Source organism: Xenopus laevis, chromosome 3S (genome assembly GCF_017654675.1).
Source record: "Xenopus laevis strain J_2021 chromosome 3S, Xenopus_laevis_v10.1, whole genome shotgun sequence".
Lineage (NCBI taxonomy): Eukaryota > Metazoa > Chordata > Amphibia > Anura > Pipidae > Xenopus > Xenopus laevis.
In genome coordinates, this window is record NC_054376.1 from 110,185,628 (window position 1) to 110,198,831 (window position 13,204).

Here is a 13,204-nt window from a genome sequence, read left to right on the forward strand (position 1 = left end):
CCTGGTGCTCTGTGAATTGCTCTCTATTCTGAAAAAAAAGTCATGGTTAGGATTTTGGAAAATGATACATTGTTTCTGTGGTTTTGCAAGCTGAAACAATAGTAGCAATTTAAAAAAAAAAACATTTAAAGTTTTAACTATGTGTCTCCTGCGGAACACAATTGTATTCTAATGTTTAAATAATCATACAATGATTGAAAGTGAGACAACCTTTATGTATACTGTAGGTCAAGATATGTTTCATTTTCTTTTTCCTTTTATTTTCTTTATTATTTGGTTGTATTGTTAACGTGAAAAAGCAAAAAATAAAAACTTAAAAAAAATATAAATATTGGCATATTATAATTAAATTTTCTTTCAATATACAAAAAATTAAAAAAAAAATATTTCATGTATATTAAATTATCCTTTGTTGGCTACCTACTGTACCAATGCCACTTAGCTATAATGCAGCATATTAAACACTTACTTAATTCTGGTTATAACGCAATCTACTGTTTTACATTCTGTTGACTTTCCTTTCTGCCTGCAGATGATAGAACGCTGAACAGCCACAGGTTCTCCATTAACGTCTTTGAGTTGCAAACAAATCTGTGCACGGACATCTGTCTCATGAGCCAACTGTGAATAAAAATGTAGAATACCCAATAAGCATTTAAATTTTTTCTTCTCTTAGTATTCTCCCTTATTTTTGTAATGACACATGCAATTACATTCTCTGCATATCTGAGACTTTGTGCTTCAGGATAATAGTTATTAAGGATGTATTTTAAACCATTGCATCATTAGGGAATTAAATAAGCTCACTTACAGACAGATATCTACAGACAGGCTCAAATTTTAAATTGTTAATGCATAAGAAATCCAATTGTTACCAAGTGCAGGAATGAAATAAAATCATCCAAAAGAGGTAAAAACCCACTAGAAACTAGTTGCTGGCAAACTTGGCTTGCGACCATCTGTAACGTTAAAAAAATATTAGAAACAAACTTGCAGCCCCCATGAACCTCTCTTTATTGGTGACCTTGGGGTGCAAGGAAAAATATTACTTAAAGGGATACTGTCATGGAAAAACATGTTTTTTTCCAAAACACATCAGTTAATAGTGTTGCTCCAGCAGTATTCTGCACTGAAATCCATTTCTCAAAAGAGCAAACCGATTTTTTAATATTTAAAATCTGACATGGGGCTAAACATTTTGTCAGTTTCCCAACTGCCCCAGTCATGTGACTTGTGCCTGCACTTTAGGATGGAAATACTTTCTGGCAGGCTGTTATTTCTCCTACTTAGTGTAACTGAATCAGTCTCAGTGGGACTTGGCTTTTACTATTAAGTGCTGTTTTTAGATCTTCCAGGGAGCTGTTATCTCATTACCTTCCGATTGATCTGTTGTTGGGCTGCTGGGGGGGGGGAAGGGAGGGGGTGATATCACAACAACTTGCAATACAGCAGTAAAGAGTGATTGAAGTTTATCAGAGCACAAGTCACATGACTGGAGGCAGCTGGGAAATTGACAATATGTCTAGCCCCATGTCAGATTTCAAAATTGAATATAACAAAATCAGTATGCTCTTTTGAAAAATGGATTTCAGTGCAGAATTCTGCTGGAGCAGCACTATTAACTGATGCGTTTTGAAAAAAACATGTTTTCCCATGACAGTATCCCTTTAAAAAAGATTCAGCCTATAATGCTTGATTCTGCTAAATCGCTTATTCCGATTAAATGGAGGCAGACAGGGAGCCACCTTATAAAGGACTGACTGCTTAAGATGGCGGAGATCCATAGATTTGAGGAGTTGAGAAATGAGTCAGCAACAGACTCTCAGAAATTAAAAAAAAATTCTAATATAGTTAGTCAAAAATGTAATGTATAAAGGCTGGAGTGACTGGATGTGTAACATAATAGCCAGAACACTACTTCCTGTTTTGCAGCTCTCTTGGTTTCCACTGATTGGTTACCAGTCAGTAACCAATCAGTGACTTGGGGGAGGGCCACATGGGTCATACCGTTTGCTTTGGAATCTGAGCTAAATGCTTAGGATTGATTGCCCCCTTAAAGTCACTGACTAACTCTGAATTAGACAGCTGCAAAGCAGGAAGTAGTGTTCTGGCTATTATGTTAGACATCCAGTCCCTCCAGTCTTTATATATTAAATTTTGGCTAACTGTATTGACATTTTTTTTTACTTTGCATAGCCTACCTATTAATCAAGTTTTTATTTTTATACTGAACAATTCCTTTAATGAGTAATGCAGTGACAAGTCAAAAGGTTTCCTCAACCTCTGTTTATAGAGATTAGAAGAAAACATACTCTTCCATAACCATTTTGCATTTCCAGCAGAGCTATCACTAAAAATACCTCGCAGACAGAGCACTATATAACTTCTGATATTTGTCATAAAAAGAACTGCCCCCCACTGTAAGCATGCACTGGTCATGTGTGCACTTCAGCCATTAATGTGTTGCATAGTTTTAAAATCTGGGTTTCCTGTCCACTTATGTACAAAAATACATAAACATCTTATTTACCTTAGGATGATACACAAATGTATTTCCTTTGGATCCTGATGGGAAATCTCCTGTAGTCATATACTTGAGACACTCAATTATAGTCTATTTAGAAAACAGAAAACAAAATAGTTATGAACTACATTTAATCTGATGTACTGCAGTCTACCTAAAGCTCAACAAGCCATATTTGAAAATAATTGGGGTAATGTAATAAAAGTTGCAAAGGGCAAAACAATTAGCACAAATAAGAGTAAAAAGTCTCATTTCGCAATGTTATACTCTTCCTTAAACTGTTATTACACTTTGAATTTTAATTGTGCATTGCAAATTTTAATTGCCCACTTTTAGGTAGTGCTTGAAGGTGTCGTAATCTTTTGGAGCAAACATAACGATTTTTTCAGTAAGAAGTTTTATTACATTCACTGCGCACTGGCGCTAACTATTAAATTCGCAAATCTTCTTCCACTGTCAGAAGTGGTCGTTAAACAGTTCCCGGGTTCGCAAAAGCTATATTAAATTCACACAAAGGCAAATTTGTTCGCACAGAGGCATAACTTTTCGCATTGCGAATATTTTTCCCGTTACCGACTTTAATTACATTCCCCCCAAATGTGTTTTACAAGAGGCAATCTTAAGGTTAGGATATGTTGTTAGGATATGTTGTGTCTCCTTTTTTGCCCTCGACAAGTCTCTAGTAAATGCTTACTGGGTGCTATAAGTGAATAGACAAAGTAAACTTTGCACCTTGTTTTACAAAATCCCCACTTATGTTCTAAGCTTCTACACCAGTACAAAGCTACCAAAGTTCATTAGTAATATCTCCGATGATGGTCTCAGAGGTTCCCATATACTTTCTGCCAATTTACGGCACATGCTCTGGGCTGCTGTCAGTTACCAGACTCATAATATACAGTATACATACAATTTAAAATTCATGAATCATGATATATGGCTGATTAGTAAACACTTACATTACACAGCAGCACAAAAAATAGTGCATGCCTCTAGCATCAGTTCTGTTATAGATGTAACCTGCCTTTCTGCTAATGTTTTGAAGACTTCCCACAGCCCATACGCTTAGCTTTTCAGTAACAACAACGACCTTACAAGTCGGGCAACTGCTGTGCATAACTTTTAAGGCATGGATCATTATGGCTGTAGTGCTGCTGAATTTCTCAATTGGTACACAAAGGTCAGTATATAAAATAAAGTGATTACTAGCCATAAGCTAAAAGCTTTAGCTTTATTTAAAAGTTTGAAAGACTGTCCAAACCGTGCTCTGCCTTGTGCTTAATACAGTGAAACCTCAATTTTACATTAATTTTAAGTTTCCCCTCATATAACGTAGTTTTTTTTGTGTGCGTGGTCCTATCCAATATATAATGCATAATACTTTTCCCTAATTTGACATTTTCCAGGATTTTACATCATTATTTTCTGGTCCCTTGAAAAATGTAAAACAGAGGTTCTACTGTAAATTAATCAGGCAATATTTGACGGATTCCCTGGCCATGAAGATGGGGGTGGGGGGAGTCTGTTTCAAATCAGTAGTTGAAAACCTTTTGGTGCAGTAAAGCACCTTTATATGAATATAACAGAGAAGTACAGCTACTGAATCTTCTATATAATAAAGACCACCTTTACTTACCGTTTTCCCTGCTCCATTGGGTCCGACTAAAATGGTTAGAGGGGTGAAGAACTGAATAACTTGTTTGTTTTTATCATTTATTCCAAAGCTTCTCACCCCTTGGATGCTCATCTTCTCTATTTTAGACATGATTCTAGATTGCGTGTTTCTTCTAGTATAAGTTTATAAGCTGTAGGTGGAAGAGTAAAATAAGTACACACAAACTATATCGAGCAAGGCTACACAAGAAAAAGGAGAGAAAGAACAACTATTTAATGAAACTGAGATAAACTAAAAGCCAAAGAAACTGCAGTTCTGCATGCAGGTTCCTATTGAAATGCACACTAACTATAAAATTTAATTTGGTATAGGTATGGGATCCGTTATCCAGAAACTCGTTATCCAGAAAGCTCAGAATTACAGAATGAACATCTCCCATAGACTCCATTATAATCAAATAATCCAAATTTTTTAAAATGATTTCCTTTTTCTCTGTAATAATAAAACAGTATCTTGTACTTGATCCAAACTAAGATATAATGAATCCTAATTGGAAGCACAACCAGCCTCTTGGGTTGATTTAACGTTGACATGTTTTCTAGTAGACTTAAGGTATGAAGATTCAAATTCCAGAAAGATCCTTTTTCCGAAAACCCCAGGTCCTGAGCATTCTGGATAACAGGTCCCATACCTGTACAATAAAAAGCAAACATCTTTTCACCAACTCGCCTCATGCATTAGAGGTGGCTGGGTGACAGATTTGGGCCAAGAGTGCACCACCAAAACTAAACCTTACTGCCATGTTCTAGGCAACTTTTTTTAGTCACGTCACTTGATGATGAGTTCTCAGCTAAAAATATACAGGTGGAGAACACACCCCTACATGCCACAAGTCTGAAACGTAACATAACTATTGAGAATGTTTTTGGAATTCAACGGAATAAAGTAACACGCTAAATTAATAGGTACTGAATTAAGAGGAAGGCATACTCCACTGACAAGACTCTATTTCATTCACGCTTTTATAAGGTAATAAAATATAAGACTTATTTAAATCTGCTATCTATAAATGGACTACATGGAATCCATTTAGCAATGAAGATAAACGAAGCAGAGCATACACATTGCAGCTCACAGAAGAGAAGTTCTTAGAACAGAATAATGGCTATTGACAAAACAGGTGTCAGCTCTTCATTATAATGGGTTGTACAACACCATTTAGTAATGTCAAAACTAGAGATGCGCCGAATCTACTAATATGGATTTGGCCGAAGCCCAGAATCCTTAGTGAAAGTTTCGCCCCAATACCGAACCAAAGCCTAATTTGCATATGCAAATTAGGAATGGGAAGATAAAAAAAAATGTATTTCTTTGTTTTGTGACAAAATGTCATGCAATTCCCCTCCCCGCCTCTAATTTGCAAATTAGGATTCGGTACAGCCGGGCAGAGGATTCGGCCGAATCCGGATCCTTCTGAAAAAGGCCGAATCCCAAACCGAATCTTGGATTCGGTGCATCCCTAATCAAAACACCAACATCCTTGGGCAGCCGTGGGCACTAGCAAATGTTGTTGGAGTAGAACTCTGAGAAGTTCTTCAGAAATGACTTTGAGGCTGCAGGTTACATAGCCCGGTGCAAGAAGAAGTAAACCCACAATTCCAGAGAGCCCAGCTCAACACAATATTTACATACAATTTGCATAGTCTAGAAAACAGCAGATACTCAGTGACAGGGAATGTCTATTAAACGTGACAACGTTTCTATTTACAAAGATGCGAATTTAAAGCAATTTTTTTTTTTTACTTCTTAGTTATAGAACAGCAAAGAGCTTTGTACAACTTCATGGCCCAAGGGGTTCAGTGTAGGACTTTTTTTTTGTCATCATGAATGATAATGTAATTTGTAGACCACTTACTATTTATTTATTTAAAAAAATCTGTAAATGTCACAGCAAGTGGTTCATGTTCTTGAAACAATATAGCATGTTTGGGTCTCCTCCAGGTCCAATCAGCTGCTCTGTGCTACTTTGCATCAAGAGTCACAACCAGCAGTGCAGTAAATTAATTAATTAATACACTTTCAAACACTGCCTCCAATAGCAGCAGAGATCCCCTTTATAAACAAACAGAAGGAGTATTTTAGCTAAGGGGTGCTACGCCTAAAGCAAAGCCCTTCCAGCAAGAAGTTCCCCACATATATGAATAGGTTAGGAATAAGCACGGTGGGAATTATTGGTCGCATTAGTAGCCATGTCTGTCAATCTGAAGCAGCCCGTGGGCAGGATATAGAAAGCAAAACAAGCATTATTATCAATGTACATGTTGAACCCCTACCTGAGCAAGGTCTAGTCTAGTCGCATCACAACTTCTTCCGGAAACGGGAACATACCCCGTTAATTTGCGTGCGAGTTCCAGACGCACTAGACCCCGCCCACGAGGAAGCGAAAGCAAAAGCTAAAGCATTTCTCTATATTACAGGATACATTCTGCGCTCCGGCCCACCTCCAACAACACGACAGCCAATCGTAAGGTAGGCACGAGTATGTAAACCAATCACAAGTCAGAGGAGGCTGGCTCGTGTTTATCAACTTTGTGGAAAGCCCAATCCCCTTTAAGTATATTTGCCGTGCTCTTCCCTTTGTTTCTATTGGCTGGAAAACGGACGGGGCCCTAATACTAATATCTGAGGTGGAATGGAGTAAGGAGGGAATGTCATGCAGAGACTGGCTCACTGCAGACTTTGGAAATGGATGGGAAGGGGCTGAGAGACCATTAAGGGGCTCCCAGGAAAAGGCAGAAAGGGACCAATTTGGTAAAAACAGGGTAACTGGGAGCAGAAATACAGGAGAAGTAGGTGAAGCAAGGAATATACAACATTGGCGGAGGCATGGGTAATAAAAGGAGGGTGGGGGGAGAGTAGTATATGTATTATTTTCATACATCCCAACTGTCCCTTTTTCGGAGGGACAGTCCCTCTTTTGACAGCTCAACCCGCAGTCCCTCATTTGTACTGGAAAGTCCCTCTTTTCTATGCACTGAACAGCCAGAAAAACAAACAAAGTTTCTCACTTAATTGGCTTTTAGCAGAAAGCCCAGAACAGCTAACAGGTGCAAATAAGATACTTTGTAACAATTTTGAGACACAAAAACACAGTTTAGATAAGGAGAAATATTTTCAAACTTTCATAACCTGCCAAATTTTGTAAAACAAACATGGTAATTAGGGGGTGTGGCCACAGAAAGGGGTGTGGTCGAAAAATTGTCCCTCTTTTTACTTCCAAAATGTTGGGAGGTATGTTTGATTGGCTTAGTTAAAGGACCAGTAACACCAAACATTTTCTTTTAAAAAAAAATTTGTTGGTATACATAGAAAAAAAAACAGCAAGATAAATTAAACTTTAAAATCGCAAACTCAAAATCGCCGCTTCGCGAATTTTTCACCAGTTTCGCAAATTTACCGGGAAGTTTGCGAAATTCGATGCGAAACGGGACAAATTCGCCCATCACTACTCACCTTTACACACTGTCGCGCCACTTTACCAGCACTACCCCAGCCTGCCCCCCGTGCCTCTCACACTAAACCGTGCACCCCCCCAGCAGGACAGGCGCAGCTCAGAGGCAGGGTGAGGAGGTAGAGGCACCGGTTTGGCCTCTGCTCCCCCCCGCAGGCTGCACGTTCTCCCGTGTCTGCATGCCTTCTGTCGCCAGTGTCTGGAGGGGCGCCGGAGCCCATTCTCTCCAGCTGCGCTGCGCTGCTTGGTCTTCAACCACAAGGTGCTCATCTCCGAGGCCAGAATGGACGCGTTGCCCTCCTCTACTTTCCTGCACCTCAGCAACTTGCTGAATGCGGTGGTGGGCGAAGCCGACAAGCAGCAACAGAGTAACTTTTTTTTTAAAGTTACTGGTCCGTTATCTACTTTTACGATCCAAATTAGCAGGTGGAATTTTATTGGGGGGGAGTAGGGTTGCCACCTGGCCGGTATTTTACCTGCCTGGCCGGTAGAAATGATGGTTGATCCCAATGTTATTAATAGGTAAAAAAGATAAATATATATGAAAGGCCAGTAATTTTTTTCCGGAAAAGGTGGCAACCATAGGGGGGTGTAAAAGCAGGGGTGGAACTACCGGGGGCCGCACCCCCTCAGGGCCCCCGGCAGTCCGCGCGCCGTGCATATCCCGGCCAGTTCCGGGTTTACGGAGGGGGGCCTGGCTGCGCGTCCTACGCCAGGGCCTGCCCCCCTCTAGTTCCGTTTCTGTGTAAAAGTTCACCCTTCCAATTACAGCCAGGACTGCCATTAGAAATCATGGAGCCCCGTACAACATTCACACCACAGATAAAAGACCACACAGACATCAGAGCTAAAAACTGTAACCCCCCCCCCCCACACACACACAAGTTATAAAAAGCCATTGATGGTCAGGGCCCCCTTATAAGTTAAAAAAAAAGTTTTTTTAAAAAAAATTGGTGGTTAGGGCCCCCCTACAAGTTAATAAAAATAATTGGTGACTTTCCCCCCTTATAAGTTAAAAAAAAACATTGGTGCCAGCCCCCCCCCCCCATAAAAGGTTTTTTTAAAAAAAAAAACATTGGCGCCAGGGCCCCCGTTACAAGTTAAAAAAAAAATTGGAGCCCGGAGAATATTTTAAAAAAAAAACATTGGTGGCAGGGGCCTATAGAGTATGAAAATAATACATTAGTGGCTAGGGGTTTAAAAATTTAAAAAACACAGATTGGTGTTCAGTAGAACTGAACTCATGGCTTCAGGACTTCAAATTCAGCTAATTTTGTCGCTTCGGGTCTTTTCGCCACTTCAGGACTTTAACTTTGGCTATTTTCTCACCTTCGGGTCTTTTCGGGAGTTCAGCTCTTCGGAAGAGGTGGTACGGCCTCGGCACTGTCAACGGGGGCCAGCTATTTTGAAAAGTGCAGCACAGTCGGGCCCCCCTTAAGGCCCGAACCTGGGACAGGAGTACCCCCTGTGCCCCCCCTGATGGCGGCCCTGAGTACAGCCTATCCAATTCTTATAGGGCTGAGCAGCAGCATTAGCACAGTGCCAGACAGAATTATTTTGTTGCCCATGGGAGATCCTTCTCCTATGAGCAACAGCATCTAAAAATTGCTTTTCATTAAGAAGAATGGATAGCGCCACATTTAAAACAATTTGTTATATCTTGCTTAATTGTGAGAAAATGTCTTCTTGTGCATTTCCCACAATTTAACCAGATCGGCACATGTAAACAGTAGCGATCCTGCGTGACGCGCAGCCGGGCCCCCCCCCCCCGTACGGCCGCATTTGGCCGCATTTGTTACTGGCGCATGGACTGCCGGGGGGCCCTGAGGGGGTGCGAGCCCTGGCCCGCTCGCACCCCCTGCTCCCCCGGTAGTTCCGCCACTGCATGTAAAGTGTTTAACAGGAAGCAATCTCCATTCTCCTGAATTCACTATTTTTATTCTTGCCCACAGGAAATGCAATCTCATGCAGGTAACAAATTGTTACATCTGTCATAGCACTTTACTGTATAGTTCACTTTGAAGTTCCCTTTCAATATGTTACAGAATGTCCTGTTTGTAGCAACTTTTCAATTGCATAAGTCCCAACTGTCATACATTTCACATGACATTTCTGAATTTTCTCATCTAATTTACAGTTCCAGAATGCTCCTTGAAAGTCCTTTTTTCCAGCTGGCCAGCCAGATTTTTTTTACTATTTTGCAAGAGACTCTTGGTCCAGTCAAATTATAAAACACACTGGGAGTTCTGTGGGGTGTGGGCTGCAGACTGAGGCAGAATGGAGGGTCCAAAATCAATGTAACAATTCACCACATTAAAAGGAGAGGCCCAGGTGCACTGCCCTAAGCCTTCAGCAAGGGGAGCGGATTCAACTGAGTTTTTGTTGAGCAGACACTCAAATTAAAGCCAAATTAAATTCCACCAGGTTAATAAAAGAAAAATGAAAGACCAGGAGAGCAGCTGGCAAGTACCCTCATTACTTTTAACTTGGCTTTTCCCTCTTATCATTATTGGTCAGCCAAGCAGAGCCAGCTGTGCCCTATATAAACATAGCTCCCATATCACTTCCTGGCCTGTGCAATAAGGTACAGAGTACAGAGCTCTAACTTGCTCCTTGCTTTTGCCTTCCCTGGCCTTGGCTCTGTTCCTGCTCCAGTCTGTCCTGTTTGTTTCCAAAATGTTCCTTCCCTGAAAGACTCTACTCAATCATATCTGTTCATTAGGGATTTCCCCTTAAACCCCTGGCAATAAGTGAAGCTTAGTGAGTTTCAGATTTCAGTTATTGGCAAAGTGAGCTTTACCAAAACATAGGGAAAAACTGACAGAGTGTCTGCAAAGCTTTTTATGCTCACTGAGCTGTGCCTTTCCAAGCTGAATGGGATTCCTTGGTTAGGAAGAAGGCACAGTATTTGGAGGTTCAACTAGGGGCCTTTGGCATCATGTGGCCAAAATCGGTTGAAATCACTCACAAAATTTCTTATCATTCTGACATGGAGACAAGTATCAGCTCTAATGCTTAGAGCGGTAATGCTCTCCATCTTTTCAGGCAAGCCCCTGTATAGCAGTTACCCACACAAAGTACTGTGCTCACTAAAGCAGGTGTAGTGGGGAGAACCCCTGAAAATTTATTGCGTCAATCTGTGTAACGTTTCTGGGGCTGACCCCATCGTCAGCCCTGTATAGCAGGCCATCCTTAAGTTTATCTGACAGACCTTGCCAGAAACCAGCCACCGGAGCCTCACTGTTCGGAATTCAATAGTATACCTCAGTAGGACCTCATGCCAACTTTGTATTGAAAGATGTGTGTTTTCTCTGTCTAATTTGTCATAACTATATCACTGTCTGTGTTTATGCCTTGTAAAGCACTGCTTACATTTGTGTGCTATACAATTAAATACATACAGCCTTGTTGATATTATATGAGTTGTGAAGACCACTACACATTTGAGTGCCTTACAGACTGAGAAGGTCTATACAAGCTTCATAGCATTAACAAGGGGATTGTTATTTTCTGGGGATGTTCATTGCCTCCCATTATAAAAAATAATATAGCCCACCTTAGCTAAGCTGGATGGCTAAAGTTTAGACTGAAGAAGCATTCATTAATGAAACCCGTACAAGCTTGAGGGTCACTGCTATTGTGTGGAGAAGGAATGGGAGACTCCTTATATAAAGAGGCAGCATTCCCAGATGCCACAGTAGTGCAGAGCAATAAGGCAAATTAAAATCTAAATGTGGGTCATCAACCAGCAAATCAATTAGTAATTGAAACAAATGCTCCATCACTACCCTAGGCAACAACCTCATTGGACCATAATGACTGTGGCACACACAGCATTAAGCGGTACCACCAGATGAAGCAAACTTATTGACAGACTGGAATAATGATAAATTGCACTAGCCAAATTATCTGAAAAAAGGTGGAATGCTCGTAAGCTGGAAGCACAGCATTTCTGAGGTACAGTACCACGTCACCTGTATTGCACTAGAAAAGAAAACTAATACAAAGTATTCTTTAATTTCTAAACCTATTATTGCTTAGCATAAGGCCCTTTAAAAACTTACAGGCATGAGAATAAAACTGAGTGCTTATGTATAAAGAAGTTTTAAGTACACAGGGCTTATCTAAAATAAATACACTGAGAACATTTCAGGAGAACTTTCCAGCTTACACGATATATGTATCTGTTATGTTCATAGTGGAAGTTGTGCAGGACTCAGTGGTTATGCGTAAACAACTGGTTTATTAGAGTTCCAACATGGATAACTTTGTACATACATTTCAAGAAAAATATCAAAGAATATCAATATCAAGAAAGTACTGTATATCAAAAACAACAATAGCAAAACAGCACATCCACTAGCACAGAGAATACATAGCAATGAAAAAAACGTTTTGACGAGCAGCTCCCTCTAGTGGTACACAACACTTTTCCCCACTAGCTAATGTAATTGTCTTTCCACCTTGGATGCACCCTGTTGCACTGTGTCCATTTATAATCAGAAGTCTGACCACAAAGGGCATTCTGGAAGGAGTTATCACAGTTCTATACAGGAGCAGAGTCACTCTCTGATGAAATATTGGTTTAATTAATTCCTTCGCTGCATGGGGCAGGCACTTCATCTGGAAGTGAGCATCTGTGAACCATAGTGGGGCAATCCATGCTGTCCATTAAGGTACTGGCATCTGGCTGAACACTCCTCTGCAATTGATCAACTTGACAGTGCCATTCTTGCATATCCTCGCAATGTACCTTGTATGACACGGGTCCAGTAACTCCAGTTAATACTGCAGGGACCCACTTTGGACCAGCTCCATAATGCACTGGATCACAAAGAAGACATTTACACAAAGGACAGGCCTCAATCCAGACTTTGTTGGTGTCTTCTCTCTACATCCTCAGTTAGGTCTGGTTTAAGACAGTCAAGACAAGTTTTAGGTGCCGTCCCATAAGAAGCTCTGCAAGACTGTTGTTGTCTGTTGTTGGACATGGGGTAAAATGCTGAGATAAAAGAAAGTGTGCAAGTCATGTTGACCAGTCCCCATTTGTAATCCTTCTAAGTGCATCCTTTGTGATTTGCACCATTCTTTTAGCTTGTCCATTTCCTTGAGGTGGACATGGGGCTCAGGAGGTTCAGGGGGCCCATGAGGCCCTAGTTTATGACCAACTTCAATATATATTGGTAAAACAGGACAATCTCTGGATATGCTGTAGGCCCTAAAATCAATTTGCTGTGGGGCCCTCTAACATATAGTTATGCCACTGTCTGAGATTACACTGGGATGGCCTCTAACTATTTTGAGAAAGTGTCTACCACTACAAGAAAGTTCTTCCCCTGAATTGGTCCAGCAAAATCAATATGAAGTCTAGACCAAGGCTTTTTTTGTAGTTTTCCAAGGAACCACTGGTGCTGCAGTGAGGCTGTGTCAATTCTGGGCCACCAGACATAACTGCTTGCTAGAGCTTTCATGCGCACAGTTCCTTGATGGGCTGCATGTAGCATCTCAAGAACAGTTTTGCGTCCTCTTTGAGGGATGACTACTCTGCTTCCCC

At 40.6% G+C, this 13,204-nt stretch overlaps 1 protein-coding gene across 2 annotated transcripts in view; it reads right to left on the reverse strand.

Moving 5' to 3' along the window:
• rad50.S (RAD50 homolog, double strand break repair protein S homeolog) overlaps nucleotides 1-6,578 on the reverse strand; it is a 60,230-nt gene extending 53,652 nt beyond the window's left edge. For both annotated transcript variants that reach the window (XR_005966697.1, XM_018256194.2), the window contains exons 1-4: nucleotides 6,473-6,578; nucleotides 4,161-4,329; nucleotides 2,531-2,614; nucleotides 470-621 (exon numbers count right to left, since the gene is read on the reverse strand). Coding sequence is in view for 1 of the 2 variants with exons in the window: in XM_018256194.2 (XP_018111683.1) it covers nucleotides 470-621; nucleotides 2,531-2,614; nucleotides 4,161-4,289 (365 nt within the window). In the remaining variant the exon portion in view is untranslated. The remainder of the gene's footprint in view (nucleotides 1-469; nucleotides 622-2,530; nucleotides 2,615-4,160; nucleotides 4,330-6,472) is intronic.
• Nucleotides 6,579-13,204: the final 6,626 nt, after the last annotated feature.